This window comes from Clinocottus analis, unplaced genomic scaffold (assembly GCF_023055335.1).
Source record: "Clinocottus analis isolate CAN_PGR_092001 unplaced genomic scaffold, fCliAna1.0.p SCAF_30, whole genome shotgun sequence".
NCBI lineage: Eukaryota > Metazoa > Chordata > Actinopteri > Perciformes > Cottidae > Clinocottus > Clinocottus analis.
Genome location: NW_027176043.1, coordinates 1365001 through 1385000, shown reverse-complemented (window position 1 = coordinate 1385000; position 20000 = coordinate 1365001). Strand labels below are relative to the sequence as shown.

Genomic DNA, 20000 nt, shown 5'->3' with positions numbered 1-20000 from the left:
GCCAGAGAATGTAAAATAGACTCTTTTACACGTAGACGAGCTTTTATCCCCTTTTCACTTCTGCATGCTGTTTCCCAGACGGCATTAAAGCAGAGCTGTGTAAAGTACAATGGAGCCGGAGCCTTTTAAATAAAGCATGTTGTGGCTGCCACTGTGTGCGTGCGTGCGTGCGTGCGTGCGTGTGTGTGTGTGTGTGTGTGTGTGTGTGTGTGTGTGTGTGTGTGTGTGTGTGTGTGTGTGTGCGTGTGCGTGTCGTCTGAATGACAGACTGCAGTGCGTTAGCGCCGGGTCCCGTGGTGATCCTCATCCCGACCCCGCTCCTCTCTTCTTCCCCCCCGTGTGATCGCCACGACTCCGCTGCAGCCGCTTCCAGAGCGCCACTAACCGCCCCGTTATCGCTGCTCTCGGCCTGTAATGAGAGGAGCGACATATGTCCGGTCCCCCTGCTGCTCCCCGATAAGCGCTCGCACTCAGATGCACGCAGGAACACTCCTCCTCCTCCTCCTCCTCCTTCTCCTCCTCCCCCTCCTCATCTTCCTCCTCCTCCTCCTCCACGCTTTTTTTATTTTACATGCACAAACCTGGTAACAGCCACAGAGGAAAGAAAAAGTGTGGCACTTACTTAGTGACATTTACCTCGCTGCAGACTATTCCATGCGGGTGGAGGAGGGGGAGGAGAGTGGAGGGGGGGGGGGGCAATAACAATCAGCATGCATTTAATTTAAAAGAAAAAAAAATGTTCCCTTTAGGATCACGCAGGCAGGGGGAGATATAGCTTTATCTCTCTCTCTCTCTCTCTCTCTCTCTCTCTCTCTCTCTCTCTCTCTCTCTCTCTCTCTCTCTCTGTGTGTGTGTGTGTGGAGGGAGCTATGACAGTTGTGCCGGCAGACTTCCGCAGTGCAACATTAATGCTAATCAAAAGAGCTGAGAAAACAGCGGTGGTCTGTAAAAACAGATTTTCTCTTGTCTTTTCATTTCTGGAGGGATCCCTCCCTCCTCCCCACCGCTTCCCATCCTCCAGGGATTTATCCCAGGAAATAACATTTCTGGGAATTGAATCTGACCCTATGAATTTAATAGCGGCACGTTGTCGTGTAAGGCCGTTTTCCCCCCTCAGCTGTGGGATAAATAATGGAAGTTAAGTTGCAGTAATTGATTTCTCTTCAGTCCACTCAACTGAATAATCTGCAAGGGAAACAACCGCTAAGCCATTCATTAGAAGATTTGCCAACATGCAACTAATTCCGAGCTTATTCTCCAAACATGGAACAAACACAAACTAGTCAGAGCCCGCTTGATTTACAATGCTTTTGTGTTTGGGAAACACTTCACCTCAAACCCAGAAACAACTGTTTCCTCAGCGCTGTAAACTTAAAAAATCCATCAATGAGTCAGCCTCCGCCTCAGCACAGGGAGGAAGGGACTCTTTCACTTCACAGTAACGGATGTATGAGATCTACATTCTGGGAGTATCATTTCATTCTATGGATATGGGAGAGTACGCTGTGGTATGAGAGAAAAAAAAACAATTTTGTGGTGATTTTATGAAAATAAGGAGATTTCTATCCCAAAAAACAGACAGTTAGCTACTATAAACAGAGCTTCCTGTCACATAACTAATGGTTTGATATCCAATGATCACCATCACAGGGATGACACCTGTGTGAGGGGCGTCATGGAGGGACCATGGTTGAGAGAAACTAGTTTCTTCATGAAACTGCTCATAAGGTCTGTGGCATATCTTGAGGACCGAAGTCACGATTTCTGGAAAGAGCACCAAAAGCTGAGCGCAAAAACAGTTCCATTAGATCCAAGAAGAAGAGGAGGACACCAAAACCATCTGACTTGTTGTGGTTGTTTTGTGTGTCTTTGTAGTTGTTTTGTATCTCTTTGTAGTTATTTTGTATCTCTTTGTAGTTGTTTTGTGTCTCTTTGTAGTTATTTTGTATCTCTTTGTAGTTGTTTTGTGTCTCTTTGTAGTTTTGTGTCTCTGTGTGGTCATTTAGAGTCACTTCCTGGTTGGTACATGTCTCTTTGAGTTACATTTTATCGGTGAAGGGCAGGGGCCACTAACACTTTGGGCCCCAGTGCCTGCGCGCTAGGCCCATTCAGTAATCCATCCATGGCTTGATCATCTCAATTACCTTTGTAATCGCAGAGCGAAGCCAACAGAAACACAGAGCGGGGGGACGCACAGGCAAATCAGAGAGTTAAAGCATGGCGGCCTGAGACCCCGCTGGCTCCAACCTATTATTGTTTACCACTCCTATGAAGATGTCACCGACAGCAATCCTGCTTTATCCACTTACAATATTTCAAAGGAGTGCAAAGGGGCCCAAGGGTGCAATAAAAAAAAAGCTTTAAATAGTCTTCATCGCTGGTCCTCGGGGGAATCGCCCCTTGCCTGAAAAGACCTCATTTAATAAATTTGCTCTTTAGGCGTTCCTCTTTTCGTTTTGCATCGTCTTATTATGGATTCATTTGCATGCAGCTCTTTTGGTCTAAATATTTCTCCTCTTAGCTAATACTTAACCATACATATTTTACTCTTTCAGGAAGACCACCTACAACAGTTTCCAATGCATCTGGGTCCATTAGCACCTCGGAGATAATACGGCGGCTGTATGCTTAATGTAAGCACTGCTAAGTCTCTAATTTTCCACAAATAATTCCTCTTGATCTCAAGTCAAATTATGCAAAGGAAAGGGTGGAGGAGGGAGGTTGGAGGGGGGGGGGGGGGGGGGGGGGCTGCAGCATGCTTTAACATGGTTGGTCCAAGTAAAATAAGTATGTACATAAAATGAATTATAAATGGAAAACTGTGTGTTTCGGTTGTAGCTTAGAGAGAATAAGTTAGTTTATTTTGCTGGAGAGGGAGATAATGTGTGTGAGGAGGTCTGCTTACTTGGGAGTGTATGGTGTAATTCTGATGAATGCTAGTACATTATTAGACCCTTTTACAGCAATGATGACGTATATAAGTGTGTGTGTACGGATGCACAGTGGATTGTAATAGCTTGTCAAGCTACGTAAGGACATTAACCACCAAAGATCAAGAATGCAACCTAAACATATTGGCTTTTTTTCATATCAGTGTAATGAGTATAACACATGAGCCAGCGGTCCTGTATTTTGTGGCCAGAAAACACATGTAATTGGTGGAGAAACCAAGTGTGCTACGTTACACAAGTTATGAGATGCTTCCAACTATGACTGTAATCTGTGGTCATGAACAGAGCGCCAAGCACACGGCCGGCAGCGGTTTGCCTTGATTGAGTTGAGTCTTTCTGATCAGAGGTGGTCGACACCTCTAACAGCTCGCTGTCATCGAGTGTCCGTGTTGGTGACTCGGGGTCGCTCGTAGTGGCGGCAGCTGTTAAACACATGGAGGCGTTCTCTTAGAAGCCTTCAATCAATTTTAAATACAGACTCATCTGTGTTATTTATCTATGCCGACCATTGACGCAAATTACTACGAGCAACCACGGGCGCTTCGGTCCGCACCTGTTGCTCTGAAGCTCGTATCCTGTCAGATTTATGTACAACCTGAGTTTTCTGTTGACAAATAGATTCTGACAGCTGGACATGCAACAAGCTTTTTGATGCTGTAACAGTTTAGTTCAGTGTTTAGAGCTTACTAACTCTTCTGGAGACAAAACCACACTTGCCAACATACACATGCACATTTCTGAAGACGCCGGCAGTAAGAGGGTCTGTACACCAATATGGGATCAGTACCACTAATGCATAATTAAACATAATGAGAGCAACACGTCTGCAGATGTAGATGTCTTTTCTTTTCATTTTGTTTATTATATGTCAAGGAGAAATAAGCAATAAAGACAATCAGGGGGCTTTTTTTAGTCACACTTTCTATGACCCTGTATCTGTAACGCATAATTTGCTTATAGCACAATAATCACAACACATTATGAAGCAACTAAAGGTCAAGTATCACAATAGTTCACAATTGCTGGTCACTTACTGACTTTTTTTTATCTTTGTAAGTGTCATTATAATTGTATCATATCATAATCACTGTTTTAATGTACTATAATGTGATTATATCATATTCTGAGAGGCCAATGTTGGCAACAAGTGAAGTAAAAAAATATGATTAAATCTAAGCAAGAACCACATACATGGTTGAAACTAAAACAGAGACTGACACTCCGTCCCTGATATGTCCAAAATGGACACAGGAGGGGAACTTAGAGCGTCACGGTTGACCAAGCGTCCATATTTAACCAGCTTCGACTCAGGATGTGTTCCATAAATACACACAGTAAACGTGTAAGTGGAAAATGAATGAACCCAATTGGAATATTTATGACTCAGAGAGAAACAAAATAAATCATCATTGCTACAATACATTTTTGCCAATCAATTACTGCCTCTGCATCAATATTAACGTCAGTGTCGTGCACCATCCTGCACGTGTTGTTTACAGCTGTGGATTATTTGCATTTGCACTAACTTGAGCCCTGCTGCAGTTAACCTGCTCTTAGCCTCTTGTTGGAGTGGAGACGCTGTAAGCGCTCTGCAGCAATAAGCCTGATTGAGGCTGATGGAAGTAAATGATTTGAATTATCCAAGGGATTTTAGTAAGTGTGTATGCATACTCGCTGTGTCACAGTGCGCAGACGTACAGCATGCTCTCTGTTTCTGCCGCCTGTAAGCTGCAATGTGCTGAAATAAAAGCTTGAGTTGCCAGTGGGATATGCTACGACAGCCTTTGAGACTCCACTTGCACCAGGTTATGGTGTTAGTATTGATCCTTTCTGCAGTGCTGTAATAACACTGCATGCTGCACTTACTTCATGAGCAGAGTTGCTGATGTTGCATAGCAGAACACAGTTACACACACTTCTTCTGAGGCAGTGTTTCACTTTTCTGCAGTTTCGACCTCTGGCATGAGGGTCTGCCTTTTTAAAATGTTCAACAGACTAAAAAGCAGCAACATTTAACAGTTTCCAGCCCCACTTCAGGGTTCCCCTTTGACGCCCTGTACCTGATAGTTTCCATTTACATGAATTATTATATGGACACTGATCCATGGTAATCTTTCCAACCTTTTTGCTTGTGACCCGTTAATCTGACTCTTGATGTCAATCAAAGCGTAAACACACACACAGACACAGAGACACACACACACACACACACACACACACACACACACACACACACACACGGTGACAAGTAATACAGCAGGTCTGTTTTTTTAAAATGTCTTTGTGATTTAGTTAAAACGTTCCCCTGCAATTACTGTAACATGAACGGTACTTGTTCTTTTGCAGTACCACAAGTCCCCTATAATTCCACATTAGTTCCCTAATACTGCCACATTGTGAACAACAAATCTGTGTTGACATCGGCAGGGGGAGAACTAGTCAACGTTAGCTTTTAGCAGCTGCTGGAGCTAGCAGCTAACGTTAACGAAGGTGACTTTTGTTACAATGTGTTCTCAAGTTCTATTCAGTCAAAATTAGTTTGAGGTGGTGATGAGTTTTAATCATCGACTGTATATGGAGTGGACGTCATCATCGTGACATCACTCATTGGTTTGTCGACTGCCTTTGGAAGCCGTCTCCATCTTCGATCAAGGCTGTTGCCATGTTGTCATTTTTTTGCAGCCAATAAACAAAAGTGACCCTATTTGGAATGCAGAAGAATGACGTAGAGATGCCGAATACGACTCTGCGGGCGTCAACGACCTGTCAATGACAGTAGCCCCGCCCTAAAGCATCCCCTGTGTTATGGTCTGTTTGACCATAATGTACTAAATGAACATCATGCTGTATAGAAGAAGTCTTGAAACTAGAGATTGAGACATAAACTCATGTTTACAATGTTTACTGAGGGAATACATCAAGAGAGAAGTAGAGTCACTTATATAGACTTCTATACAACCAGAGGAGTCGCCCCCTGGTGGTCAGGAGAGAGAATGCAGCTTTAACACATGAATCATAGACTTCTATACAACCAGAGGAGTCGCCCCCTGGTGGTCAGGAGAGAGAATGCAGCTTTAACACATGAAGCATAGACTTCTATACAACCAGAGGAGTCGCCCCCTGGTGGTCAGGAGAGAGAATGCAGCTTTAACACATGAAGCATAGACTTCTATACAACCAGAGGAGTCGCCCCCTGGTGGTCAGGAGAGAGAATGCAGCTTTAACACATGAAGCATAGACTTCTATACAACCAGAGGAGTCTCCCCCTGGTGGTCAGGAGAGAGAATGCAGCTTTAAGAGACTTCTGCATTGGCTTTATTCTCCAAGGAGCAACATGATAATGGCGTGTTCAAATATTGTCTTGTAAAATTTAGCGAGGAACTTCAATACAAGTATGGGTGATATTTTCACAGCAATATAAAATATATACCACAGAGGCTATTGTTACCTGTTTATTTTCCTGACACTAGCTCAAAGTGTTTATTGATCTGTTTTGTACTGTGGTATGGAATTGGAGAGCTGTGGAATTTTACTAGTATTGGTATCGACAACAACAGTTTTGGTATTGTGACATCCCCACAGTTTGACACAAATATACAGTAACTTAGTGCACTGCAGTATGAGCAGTGAGAGACACTGAAACGGCACCACCCACAGACACAGTGAACCCAACAAAAACACTTGCATCATGCTGCTTGACTGACATGTACATGTGAAGCTTTACCTGGAGCTGCTGCAGGATGCGTGCTCTGGGTTGGACCTGGTGTCTGCTGCAGCTCTGCTGGTACGCCACCATTACCTCCGTCAAGGTGAGGCAGCTGTCAACTAAAATAGAAGAATACACTCATTCACTGCTTTAATGTCTCTGCATCCCAGTGAGCCACCAGCAACCATTCAAAAGTGCTTAAGGGGCTAAGAAATGCCATACGGTAAACTGTGCTGCGCTCTGAGTGTGTGTGCGTGTGTGTGTGTGTGTGTGTGTGTGTGTGTGTGTGTGTGTGTGTGTGTGTGTGTATATACTACAAGGAAGATGGCAGTCAGCGAGAAGTGAGAAGGACATGAATGTCTGTCTGAGCAATAAATCAACCAATCAGGCATCTCAGTTTATCATCCACAGCCTTATGGGGGAGGAAGTTCCAGATGTGAGAGACTACAGAGGATTTTATGATGGAAACACTTAAACATTTTGATCCTTGTGTATCCTTCAAAAGCTGGATTGCATTTTAAAATGTTTCTTAGGATGACAAAAGAAAGATAAATAAAAAACTTGACAGCTTGCATTTAGCTGTGAGGTCATACAAACTAGTTATTGAAATTGTACCTGAAAGGATTAGATGTAGATCATAGTATTTATTTATGTGACAATAAAACTAAATATGTTGTGTTTTAGGGAGGATTGTTTTTACGTTCTATTTCTAATTCTCTTCCCTGGAGCTGGAGTCATTAAGAGGTGATTGGCTGAGTTTAGCATCAAGACTGGGAGGAGGTCCACAGTTCAAACACACACAGAAACACTTCTATGAACACGTTGTATCTCGTTTTTTCATATTCACACAAACAGAAATAAAAAAAGATAATGTGTGGTTTTAGAGGGTTGTGCAACTTAGCTTTGAGACATTTTTTCCCGTTGCCTGGTAATCTCAAGGTGACAAAGAAACTATGGGATGTCAGCGCCGCTGCCTTTAAAAGGTTACAGCACAATATTAGTTTAGCCTGCTTCAAGTCTTTGGGCTCAGTCAAACTAATCACATCCTGGAAGATGGCTATCTTTTAGGAAATCATTTGTAAATTAACCTAATCAGATGAGGATATTAGTTAATTCAATATTTAATCCATAATGGTTCTGGGACATCATAGCCCATCTTAGAACACAGACTGGGAATCAGCCTGAAGGATTCATAGAAGCAGTTTGAACTGGACCAACAACGTTTGGTAGCAGCTTCTCACAGGTCATCATGACAGTTTAAAGGTCTAGTTGGTGTTTGAGGTTCAACAGCCCTGTGTGGGTAAAGTAATGTACTGCTGTAAATGGGGCAGCAGCCAAACATATGTTGGACATTTATAACATAGATAGTGTGAGTATTATATGCATCATATTTTCACTGCTTTACTTGGCGTCAGGCTCCCTTTAAATAAGCAAACAGTATCGATGGTTCCACTTTTAGTTAAATGGACTTGTACAATGCTTTGGTGGCACCTTGCATGGTAGCTCCTCCCAACGGGTGAATGATGACATGTAGTCTCAAAGCACCTTTTACCATTTCATAGCAATCTGCTCAGCAGTAGTTTGAATATCTGACTCTTTACCAAAGCCTGAACCATAACTAAAAAACTATACACATTGCTCAATGTATTCTTGAAGAATATTAGCTTTTAGATCGTGTATAGTTTAGTCTACATACTAATATTCAGAAATTCACCTAATTCATTTCAGGAGGTTGAAGTGACACGTTGTTCATGTTATAAACACTCTTTCCATATTTAGATGTTTATTTTTTTAATCATATATATAAGTGAAAAAAAAACTTGTTTCATTTAATGGCGACTTTAATGCAGATGACCAAAGGTCACCAGCATGACATCACTGGTATTAAATCAACGTGGTACAAGTTAAGCAGCAGCTTACCTGTTCTGTCCGTGTCCTGGTGCTCAGCAAAGCCGGACACTATCTGTTCATCAGGGGGGAAAGACACGTGCTTTGCTCCTTTACTTCTCTTCTTCTGGCCCTTGTTGGGGGTTTCTGCTCCGTCATCGCTCTGCTCATCCGTGTCACTACAGTGGGTCATCCCTCTGGGTTAGGACTCCACCGTGGAGCCTCCAACTGGGATTCGAAAGCAAAGGGTCGGTTCCCTTTCGAGCAGCGAACACTCAACGTGTCAACAACCGCCGCATCTCCTACAGGCAGCCACGGCAACAGTTACTGAAGAAATACTAATGGAAAGAGGCAGCAAAAAAATGAATGTGCGCAACAGTTGACGTATAAACAGCTGCACCGAATGCCCTCTGGTCTGTGAAGTGCAACTCTCTCCAGACTCGGATCACCTGGAAAGACAAGACACAAAATAATCAATATCTTATTCATGAGTTGTGCACCGGCTCACAAGCGAAAACCCAATATGTCTGTATCAAATGACACATTCAAAATAGGTAAGGCTCTGCACATTTACATCCCTAACATTCAGGACCAAGGTATGGTAGGTCTTTAAAAAGTATGGTATGTGTCTAAAAAGTATAGTATATCTTTAAAAGTATGGTCTATCTTTAAAAGTATGGTCTATCTTTAAAAACTATGGTATATCTTTAAAAAGAATGCTATATCTTAAAAAAAAAAAAATAAGGTATGTCTTTATAAGGTTTTGCCCCTGCTTCAACATAAGGCTGGTCCCTGGGCAGGTTAAACGCAGAGGTGTCACAAAGTATATGACATCAAGATGTCATAATATATATTTTTTTTATATTACTAATAGTTCAAATAACTGTGAAATGTGTCACTCATGGTGACTTATTCACGGATAACTATAACCCAATAGTTTCCCTCAGCACTACTGAGTCTATTTTAACTCATTGTTTTCTATTTTCTGGACCATAAAATCCACTCTCATCACATTTAGAGACTGGTTGTTGAACATATTTGAGCATTTAGAAGAAATAAAGATATCCCTCAGGGGTTGGTGGAGACCAAAACCAGTGGTAAAAAGAAAATGAATATTGGACTTGCATTTATCGAGTGGACTCAAACATGACTCCAATGACTGCTAATAATGCTCTGCGTCTGCTGGATGTGTAAAAAAACCAACTGTTTACCAACAAATTAGCCATAATTACTATATACGGTGATGATATGACAGATATTGTGTTTACGCTGCCCCGACGTGGCCAAGAAATGAGTGAATGCAGTTATAACAGGTGTTTTATGTTTATGTTGCAGAGGAAACCTCTTATTGTGATCATGGCTGTCTTGGTAAAATAGATCACTAAAAGCTTTTCTTTATTTATTATGCAGATTGCCATCTAATTTACATTTGTATATTTATGACATACACATAAAGTAATGAAATGGACAGCTTCACTAGTTAGATCATTTTATTGAATGTTTTTAAAATGCACTGCAACAAAAAACATATTCGTAAAATACAGTATCAAGGGAGTAAATTAAAAAAGAGGATTAACATATCATTTTTGTAAGCATTTGTATAAGAATGAAGCTTTTTGACTCATAGCGGTTAATCATTCAAGTGCTTTTCACTGCACAATGTACAACAGCAGTGTTGGTTTTGCGGTAGAAACTGTCAGCTTTCAGAATTTGGCAATAATGAATATAGAGTAGATTTTTTTCGACAATTTTTTTCTTCTATTTTACGGTTGACGTTAGAGTTTTATTCCATATTTTACTGCATAAATACAAGTGTTTACCACTAACACCATGTGTCAGAATCTGTGCCGAGGGCACAGATGAAGCTAGCTGCATCCTGAGTGTCTAATTAAGACACTGTTTGTCTCCTTTTATCAGTTGTTGACAACCAAAGAAAAGAACCCGAGGCTACAATCACATTTATCAAAAACTCTTGAAGCATGAAGGACAAGTCAACAGCAGAAGATGTAAGCAATGCAACGTCTACACACACTAACGTTATGTTCAGACACAACTGTTAATCACATTTGCATGTTTATAAATCGTTAATGAAATACAAATGAACTCAAATAAAAAGTGGAGCAGAGTTATCATGTACTGGCTCTGCCACTGACTTTGAAATGCATTAGTGGAATATGTAATGTTACTTATGTTATGAGTTAGAGCAAAGGCTCTAACATAAGAAAGTGAAACCCCAAACACGTCACATTCACACCAACAAGGGCATACGCCTACAATGACGTAAACTGCACAGTGTATTCTCGACCAATAGAATAGCAGAGCGTCGTGACGCTACTTCCTGACCGGTGGTTTTGCGGGAAGTTTGGTCCTCTCACGGCTTAACATACATAAAGAGCAAGTCAAGGTGCGTATTCATCTTATCATCTGATAAAACATGGGAGTGGTTCTTAGGTTCACTAGCAACGTCGCAGATATCGATGAGCTAGCAGCTAACGTGAGATTTGGAGGCTAACGAGACAGCGCGGTTAGCATTACAGCTAACTAACTTTCTGTTGTTTACAGAAGCGTTACTCCACCTACTCTGCCCGGTTACGCTATGTAGTCACAACACAGCAGGCTGCTCTCTTTTCACGCGCGTACACAAACTGACAGTTGGTGTTGGATATATTACGTTTATCCATAAAGTATGTTTATAACGCGAAAGCTTGCGGATAACGTTACGTTACTGCTGAGTAACGTGCTAGCTATGCAGAGGTTAGCTAACACTAGTAACTACACCAGTAGCATCCGGCCACACTTTAGGTCACATGCCAAATGCTAACTGTGTAACAGCTGTGTAACAGTTAGCTATACGTAAAACACCCCCGCAACAGACCCGTCAGGCTGCACAGCACGGAGGAGGTTAACCGAGAGTTAAACGCTAGCTGGTCGTGCGTTGCAGATGCCTCCGAAACCAAACGCTAAGGCGGCGGGGAAAGGCAGAGCACCAGCGAAGAGAAAGTTGGCCGAGGAGTTTCCACCCGGAGAGGTCTTGACAGACACCGGAAAGAAGGCATGGAAGTTGGGGGCTCCAATCGGCCAGGGGGGCTTTGGCCTCATATATTTGGGTAAGAACAGATGGAAAGGACTCAAACATGTCATGTGAAAAGACTTCTAGAGAAGATTTGCCTACAAACGTTTTCTCAAATTTAATCAAGACAACATAATTTATAATAACCTGCAAGTTCTTCCATTGCAACAATTTCTTCAACATTCCTCTAACTTGATGATTCCTCTCTGTCCCCAGCTGATGAGAATTCTGCAAAACCTGTGGGTGCTGATGCTCCGTATGTCATCAAAGTGGTAAGACTCTAAATCACCTCCGTGTACCTGTTTTCTCTTTCATCCCCATCACATGTGCACTTTTCTGTAAAGGAATACATTATATCCTCGATGGGATCATGTAGCCCACTAAGATGTAGCACTTCTCAGGATAATAATGCGGAAAATGTTACTTGGGTCACATATGTCTTCATTTTTAAGGGTATGTGAGATTTTAAAAAAGTATATTTAAAATTAGTATCCATTAAAAAAATCCTTTTAAAATGGTTATTTAATATTCAATAACATATAAGTGTAAGTTCATAAACTGAATTGTATATATTCTATATTAAATCAGACACTGATGGCACAATGCTGTGTATTACATATTGTTCTCAACCAAACATGCTTTGCGCTGGTAAGGGGGTACTGGTTGAGAACCACTGGTCTCGTCTGAAAGAGGCTGCCCTAGATGACGCCCAAATCTCAGTGTTATCTTTGTGATCATCTGTTTTCTGTCAGGACTAGTGGTGGACCGGATCATAGTGGATCCATGAACCATATGGATACCCCCATACACACCAAGCCAGCAAGCAGCTTCTCGTTCTTAGTCAGCATTGACCCTTGCTTTCTCCATCTGGCCATATCAGCTATGTTAATTCAGTGAGTTACTAGATGGCAGACCAACATTAAACCCATCTGAAGTGTATCTACTCAGTCAAAGATTGTCTATGAAGTAAAATAATCACTCTGCAGCAGTTCTGTTTCTGTCGTTCCAACAATTCAAACCAAAGAGTTACGGTCCAGTGTTTCCCCGAGGTTTACAGCTTCAGAGGGGGGACCTCGACGACACCGACACTGACACAAACACCAAAAAGCATTACTTTTTCTGTAAATAACATCATTTTGTGACTGCATCTGTGCTTTTTTAGATAATAAACAGAATAAAGAACAATAACTTTCAATTTAACCAAATTGCCCCGTCAGACCACAAAAACTAAGCAAAATTGCAATCACTTAAAACAATAAAAATAATATCTGTGCAAAAAGTAAATGATATGTAGTTACTACTAAATAGGTCATTTTGGAAAACTAAAAGAAAAGAAAACTAAAAGAAAAAACAAAACAGAATGAGACTGCAGATATGTGAGCATCAGGTTGTATCAGTATTAGTGCTGCAGTGAGCTGCTTTCCTCTAAAACATATTTTTATAACGTGGTTGTAGACTTGATACAGCTGCTCTTAATTCACTCTCTATGTTGAGAGGAGATCTCTTTCCGGTTTTGAGAGACGGAACAGCAGAAAAGACGACTTCACGGAGACTTTGCGGAGATTGGCTTTTGGCAAAACACCAAAAATCGCTCAAAATCAAGAGTCGCGCATGCGCAATGTAATTTGTTAACCGTAAACATTTACCTGAAAGTAAAGGCATTCATCCATGTACTTATTAATTACTTAGTCCGTGTACTTTGTAATGTGTGAAGCCAGCAGCTCATTGTTGGAACAAGACACAAGCAGTTTGGCTCGTTTCATTTGGAGCAGGAGAGCTGCTCCGGGTTCAGAGAGCTGCTCCGGGTTCAGAGAGCTGCTCCGGGTTCAGAGAGCTGCTCCGGGTTCAGAGAGCTGCTCCGGGTTCCGAGAGCTGCTCTGGTGATCCTTGTAGGAGGGCTACTGTTGCCATCTTCAACCTGGGAGCATTTAAAACTCAGATATAGTTGTCTGCTTTTTACGCGACATATTTTTCTTCGCTCTCTGCCCGCTGCTGGGTGCTCAGCGCTCACCTGTGTGCGCGCACGTGTCTCTGCGCATCGGGACGAAACAACGGCGTGCGCGATACAATGACACGCTGACGTGTAGATCCCGTCAATAAAATACGTCCGTTTAGTTTGTTTAATAACAGAACAAAATAGTATAGAATAGTCAGGAATTAAGTTCCATATTTCTACTGTTTTTGATACACTTCTTAAGCATTCTCTGGTTAAAATGTTCTGCTCCCTGCCACGGTGACATGTGAGGAAAAACAAATGTCAGGCCCAACATCAAACAGTGCATAACATACTTCAGAGGTTTTCGTCCTGTGGTAGTTGCCAATTTGATCTGTAATGTTTAAGAAAATAGTGAAACATGTCCAATGGTTCCAAGGTGATGTGTTCAAATGATTAGTTTAGTTTGACGAACAACCCAAGATCCCAAGAAATTCTTTTTTATATCAGAGATCAAAGAAGATCAGCAAATATTCATATTCACAACATTTGAGAGCTAATTTGGACACTTTTTAATTTCTTCATAAAGAGACTCGGTAGAAAAATAGATTATTAGTTCTTGTTCATTCATATTTTGGCAAATGATTAAATTGACTAATTGTTTGAGGCCGACGCTTCAATAGAGACCACATTGGGTTTCTTTGTAAGGAAACATGCTAAATACATTTGCCTTTCCTTAACAGCAGTATAGAATTATTACATTTTATATGTAATAGTTCTGCCATACACACCGAGACTCCCTCTAACCGGTTGCGTTAGAGCCGTTAACAGAAGACGTCAGACAATACAGCGGCCAGTGTTTGTCGCTGCTCGTTGTTTTGGAGTTGGTTGTTGTGTCAGAGCCCCAAGCTATGTTCAGACTAGCAGGAGCGGTACCTCAAAAATACTTCTTCTTCCTTCATTTCAGGAGAGCTCTATGTTAGCACAGCCAGCTGACAAAGTTCCAAAAAAAAATGGCAATATCAAGAGCACAATTGTGGTAGATTTTTTTTTTACTACTTGCCACCCAATTGTTGAACCAGTTATACTTTGTACACACATCGGTCTCATCGTATTACAAACCACTGTCTCATAAGACCCACAAAGTCATAGATGTCAACTTGTTGTAGAGGTCTGGATCTGTGAACATGCGCTCGACCTTTTGTGAATGTTATTTCATCGTTGCACCTGCTGCAGCAGTCTCCCGTTTTCTCAAGGCTCATGCCTGTGAAATTGAATTTAAACATAAATGCGGTTGTTATTGTGTCCACAGGAGCCCAGTGACAACGGACCCCTGTTCTCTGAGCTCAAGTTTTACATGAGAGCTGCTAAGCCTGACCTGAGTAAGTCGACTTATCCTTAGACACACACACACGCACACACCTAGCAGTGTGACACAAAGCTAAAGGGAGCCATGTGATCATAACACAACACAGTCTCTCACCACCAGGGCAAACAAATAAAAGAAAGCCAACTTTCTTAATTAAAAAAGACAATCTTGTAGCTGAGGCACGGAGGGGCCCTGCAGACGAAGGGAAAGCTTTTGGTGGCAGCGCCATTGGCCCCCAGGCCACAGCTTTGCATTTTATATAATAACAATCCAAATGTCAATCTCCCCTGACAATTAACTATTATATTACTAAGGAACCAAAGGCTCATATTTTATTCATGCTGGAATCTCACGTTGTTGGTAAATATTTGTCCCAGCACCAGATTAGCTTGCGGCCGCGCTGCCCGACCCCCCCCCCCCCAACAGAATTCTACTCTTATTACTTTGAGCATCACCCGCTTACACCCGCTCCAGTTAGCTGTGTGTTCACAGGAAACCAAGCGCTCTTTTGATTTACATGATGAATGTTTTAGGGATTTACACGCATGCCTTTTTGAACATTTTGGCCTGAAAAAAGTGCCTCAATCTTTTCTGATAAATGTCATCTTGTCCTGCAGTTCAGAGCTGGATGAAGTCTCACAAGGTCAAAACTCTGGGTGTGCCCAGGTACTGGGGCTCAGGTCTTCATGAGAGAGGAGACAAAAGGTAAGGCTTTGACCGGGATCACGTATCCTCCCTCACTTTTTAGTTTAATCTTCTAGCACTTATAAGTTTTAATAAAGACAACTCCGGATCAATGACTTTTCTATTTCTTTGACTTTCCTTCAGAAACAAAGCAGACATGAACAATGAACACAACAGTTTCAGACTGAAGGGAGTTGCAATTAATGAAAAGATTTAAAGTCTTTATTAATGTAACAGCTTTATTATTTGCACAGCAATTTAGCTATTCCAAATATAAAAATGAATTTTATGCAACTGCCAACTCAATAATGACAATAGAAAATATTAATTTTCTTTACTATGGCTGGCGATAGGGGCACAGCAATGGTTTCCACAGAGTTCCCCAAAAAGGCAGTACCAAAATAAGAGCTACTACAAATGCCACAATGTATCTCTTGTCTTTCCTGATTCATAAACATGGATCTTAAATGAGTTACTTGTTAGCTAAGCTGGTGGCAGAACAAAACCTCCTCCTTCCCCAGCTGCCGATGAAGAGCGGCACGAGGTGGCTTCACATATGTGTTGGAGGTTGGAAGTTGGCACCTCTTCAAGCAAAGTAACAAAGTGGGACTTTTATTGTGAGGAATTTATTGGAAATGAAATGTTCATTCACCTTTTTACAGACAAATTTAAAACATATATTCACTCACTATCTAATCAGCAGGTTGCAGTGAAGCGTGGACTCGTATATGTGGACGCATATTGAAACGGCGAGTGTAACCACGGCCGTAAACAGAACGAGCACACAGGACACAAACATATATACAGGGACGGCAAGTCAGTAGAGATGGGTTTGGATGTTTTTTATTTTAGGAGAGGCTTTGATTGACTGGCCAGTGAACAATTTACAGCAATGCCTTTTTTTATTTATTTCCAGACATGTTGTAAGGATAGGTACAGTTTTCAGTTTGTACAAAACTTTTAATGAATTTACAATAACGCCGTCTTAACACACAGCAGATAAAAGAACAAGAACTTAATGGAGCCAGCATGTGAAACGGTGGTTTTTGTTTCGTTGGCCTTTAATTCCTTTCCGAGTGGCATTAAAGAAGCCTTCACTTTAAATTAAGCTGCATGATTCCTGTCTGAGGAACACAACATGAAAGAAACACTACGGCCTGATCGTGTGCAGTGTCATAGTCTGAATCTTGTGTGACACTTGTGCAGTAAAGAAGGGTTCTCTGCATCTTCCAGGTACAGGTTCATGGTGATCGACAGGCTCGGCACAGACCTGCAGAAGAAGTTTGAAGAATGTGGAAAGAGGTTCACCAGGAAACTAGTCCTGCAGCTCGGTCTTCGACTGGTTGGTTATTTCCTCATCGAATGGGTTTGCTTTTGCTTTCATGTTTCCCCCTGAACTGCAATGGCTTGCAGAAACCGCTGGCATTCGTGAATGACCAGAAGGCAGGCTGCTTTAAACATATTAAATTAATAGGAACAAATATCAGCTGATGACCATCGGTGGCCACCTGTGACCGGATCAATGTGCAGCAATTCACTAGCCGTAACATTTGGATGGATGTAGCTCTTTGAAATGCTCATTGAAGTGCCGGTATGAAAGGAAAGCCTCCCGCTTGTCACGTCATTTGCATTTTTTGTCTTAAATAATGAACAGGTTAGTTACCGGTTAACGGGTGTCGGGCTGTCAAAAGTAAAATGAACCAGAGCTGGCGGGCCGTTGCGTTTCTTTATGCCTCGTAGTAATAAAGGTTTTTGTTCTCCTCCATTATGTCAGTAATGTGATTGAGTTTCTGTATGTAGATGTTTTATCAGGACAATGTCTCTCTTAGAATTAGTCTCAGGAACAGTTTCTATTTCCTTTTCAAAAATGCTGCGGTTAAATAGATATGATAGGTCAGTAAGTTATGACTAGATTGTTAAAGGCCAGACACTAAAGCGTAAAGCTGAGCTTTCCAAATGGTGAAAAAAAAAATATCCACAATACACATTTAGGTTTTCAACTTCTCAATTCACCAAAAGCCTCCATTAGATAATGCCTCTGTTATACAAAAAAAAGACTAAACTAATCATCTTAATGTAAGTTTGCTACTGTTGTTAGTGTCATTTTACAAAACTTCTCTTTAAACGCTTTTTGCCTCTAAAATTGAAATCTTCACTTCAGCCGCTCTTACATCCACCAAGCTGTCCACTTCCCTTCCTCTCTATAATCTAAAGGCCTGTTTTATTCAAAATGTTAGGACTAAAATCATAGAAAAAAGGTATTTCTAATTGCTCCTGTGTTGTTCACATTTTTATCCTGGAAATGTTTGTAACATTAGAGCATTTAATAGCTCAATGCCTCATTTCCATATTGGAACGTCATGAATATATGTTGATATTTATTTGTAGATTTCAACAGGAGTCACTCCGACTCTAACGCATCTTTTTTATTTTTTCTTGTTTAGCTGGACGTTCTGGAGTACATCCATGAACATGAGTATGTGCATGCTGACATCAAGGCATCCAACCTCATGTTGAGCTACAAAGACCCCAACCAGGTGAGTGGAACCCCGAGTTTCCTGTGACTAAAAACATCACAGTCTCTTTAGGAGAAGACAAAAACCCCAAAGAATCCTCGACAGCCTGAAACGTTTCTCAATGTTGGAATCTACCGAGCTCCTCTGACCTCAACGCAGGGCGGCGATGGGGTTTCTGATCGTAACACGCATGTGCTGCTTCATTAGATTCAATTTGTGTGTGTGTGTGTGTGTGTGCGTGTGTGTGTGTGTGTGTGTGCGTGTGCGCGTGTGCACGCGTGTGTCTGTGTGTTCCAAACGAGAAGATTACACTGCAGCAGCTAAGCGCTTTTTCTAGCAAACAAGGCAGGGACAAATATTTAATTTGAAGATTAATAATGTATCATTGGTGGTGTTATTAAAGAGCTATTTATAAATGACAATTTAAAAGCTGGCCCCTCAGGATTTTAATATTAGGTGCGGTTGTTTCTTTGTTTCTGTGCTGTTTGTATGTTTTCCCCTGGAGTCACTGAGATGTACGTTTGGTCTTATTTTTGCATGTCTATTTATTAAAATCCAAAAGCCAACTCTACTATATAAGCACAATGCAGACTTATAATAACAATTAAGTTCATGTAGGTGGAATTATAATTAAAATTCTAAAAGAGCATAATGATCTGCTCTAAATGCTTTCAGTTTGATTCCTGGAAACGGTCCACATGTTGTTGTCTCCATGTATAACGTGTTGGCTGTGACCGTGTCCCTGCTCTGACTCCTCAGTGTCTTCTTCTAGGTTTACTTGGTGGATTATGGGCTGGCATATAGGTACGCGCCCGACAGTGTCCTAAAAGAGTACAAGGAGGATCCCAAGAGATGTCACGATGGTACCATCGAGTTCACGAGCATCGACGCCCACAAAGGAGCAAGTAGGTACACGTATACTGCTCTAGCTCTAGATCAGCGAGTCCAGCTGAGAAACATTCCAGCTGTTGTTCTTTATGTGAGATACTTTTGCCTTTTGAAAGGTTCTGTATGAGTTTAGTTATCGAGGCCACGTTGGACCATCAGTATTGTCTTCAACGTTGAGCTGCTGCTTGTCTGTTTCCCCCACTTTGAGCTCATTTTTCCACTCATTTTATTTAGTTCAGCCCAAAATCACAAATTATAAAATTGCCTCAGAGAGCTTTACAGTCTGTACACATAACACGTCCTCTGTCCTGGGACAAACTTCCCCCCCAAAAAACCTTTAACGGGGAGAAACCTTTAGGAGAGTAGTAGACGTTGCTCTCCTGCACATCTGTCCATTCTCTTTTAGGATGGACAGATGTGCAGTAGATGTCTTGTGTACACAAGGAACAACATAGTAATCTCGAAGAACTACAAACTGGCTTCCAATTCTTAATTGGAAGAAAAATCTTTTGGGAAATTACTTTCTTTTTTGGAAATTTTTACAGGGGAAATCTGTTGAAGTCATACATTTTGCATAATACTACTTGTTTTAGCTATTTTAGTTTAAAAAAAATAAATACATTTGACAAAATAACTCCCCACGCTGCACGAGATTGATATGAATCTTCTCATTTCAATCGTTTTCCAAAAGTGGAACAAGTCATATCCTGGGTTTGTTGTGAGGGAGAAGCAGTCACCTTGGTAACGGCGTACGGCTGCTGTTGGTGTTGGTGGCGGTGCGAGCCATCAGCGTTCGCCTCTCTGATGTGGCGCTTTGCTCTCCAGCTGCGTGCAGGCGGAGCGACCTGCAGATCCTGTGCTACTGCATGGTCCAGTGGCTGTGTGGCCGGCTGCCCTGGGAGGACAAGCTGCAGGACCCGCTCTACGTCAGGGACCGCAAGATCAGGTGGGAGGGGCCACGCCTACATGCTCTGCATGCACCTTTCAAGTAGAGTC

The 20000-nt window shown here is 41.7% G+C and overlaps 2 protein-coding genes across 6 annotated transcripts in view; one reads left to right on the top strand and one right to left on the bottom strand.

The window, feature by feature from the left end:
- The window catches only part of si:dkey-288a3.2 (protein phosphatase 1 regulatory subunit 37), a 58718-nt gene extending 49981 nt beyond the window's left edge, over positions 1 to 8737 (bottom strand). Inside the window, exons 1-2 of the mRNA XM_068595449.1 lie at positions 8578 to 8737; positions 6676 to 6776 (exon numbers count right to left, since the gene is read on the bottom strand). Of these exons, the coding sequence (XP_068451550.1) occupies positions 6676 to 6776; positions 8578 to 8737 (261 nt within the window). The remainder of the gene's footprint in view (positions 1 to 6675; positions 6777 to 8577) is intronic.
- Positions 8738 to 10813: 2076 nt separating this feature from the next.
- Positions 10814 to 20000, top strand: part of vrk1 (VRK serine/threonine kinase 1) — a 16235-nt gene continuing 7048 nt past the window's right edge. For 3 of the 5 annotated variants that reach the window (XR_011079381.1, XM_068595535.1, XM_068595536.1), the window contains exons 1-9: positions 10814 to 10948; positions 11486 to 11651; positions 11831 to 11886; positions 14860 to 14929; positions 15534 to 15621; positions 16834 to 16942; positions 18045 to 18137; positions 18889 to 19021; positions 19830 to 19950. Coding sequence is in view for 2 of the 5 variants with exons in the window: in XM_068595535.1 (XP_068451636.1) it covers positions 11486 to 11651; positions 11831 to 11886; positions 14860 to 14929; positions 15534 to 15621; positions 16834 to 16942; positions 18045 to 18137; positions 18889 to 19021; positions 19830 to 19950 (836 nt within the window). In the remaining 3 variants the exon portion in view is untranslated. Of the gene's footprint in view, positions 10949 to 11485; positions 11652 to 11830; positions 11887 to 14859; positions 14930 to 15533; positions 15622 to 16833; positions 16943 to 18044; positions 18138 to 18888; positions 19026 to 19829; positions 19951 to 20000 lie in introns of all 5 variants that reach the window. The other 2 variants (XR_011079380.1, XR_011079379.1) reach the window with 1 other exon arrangement.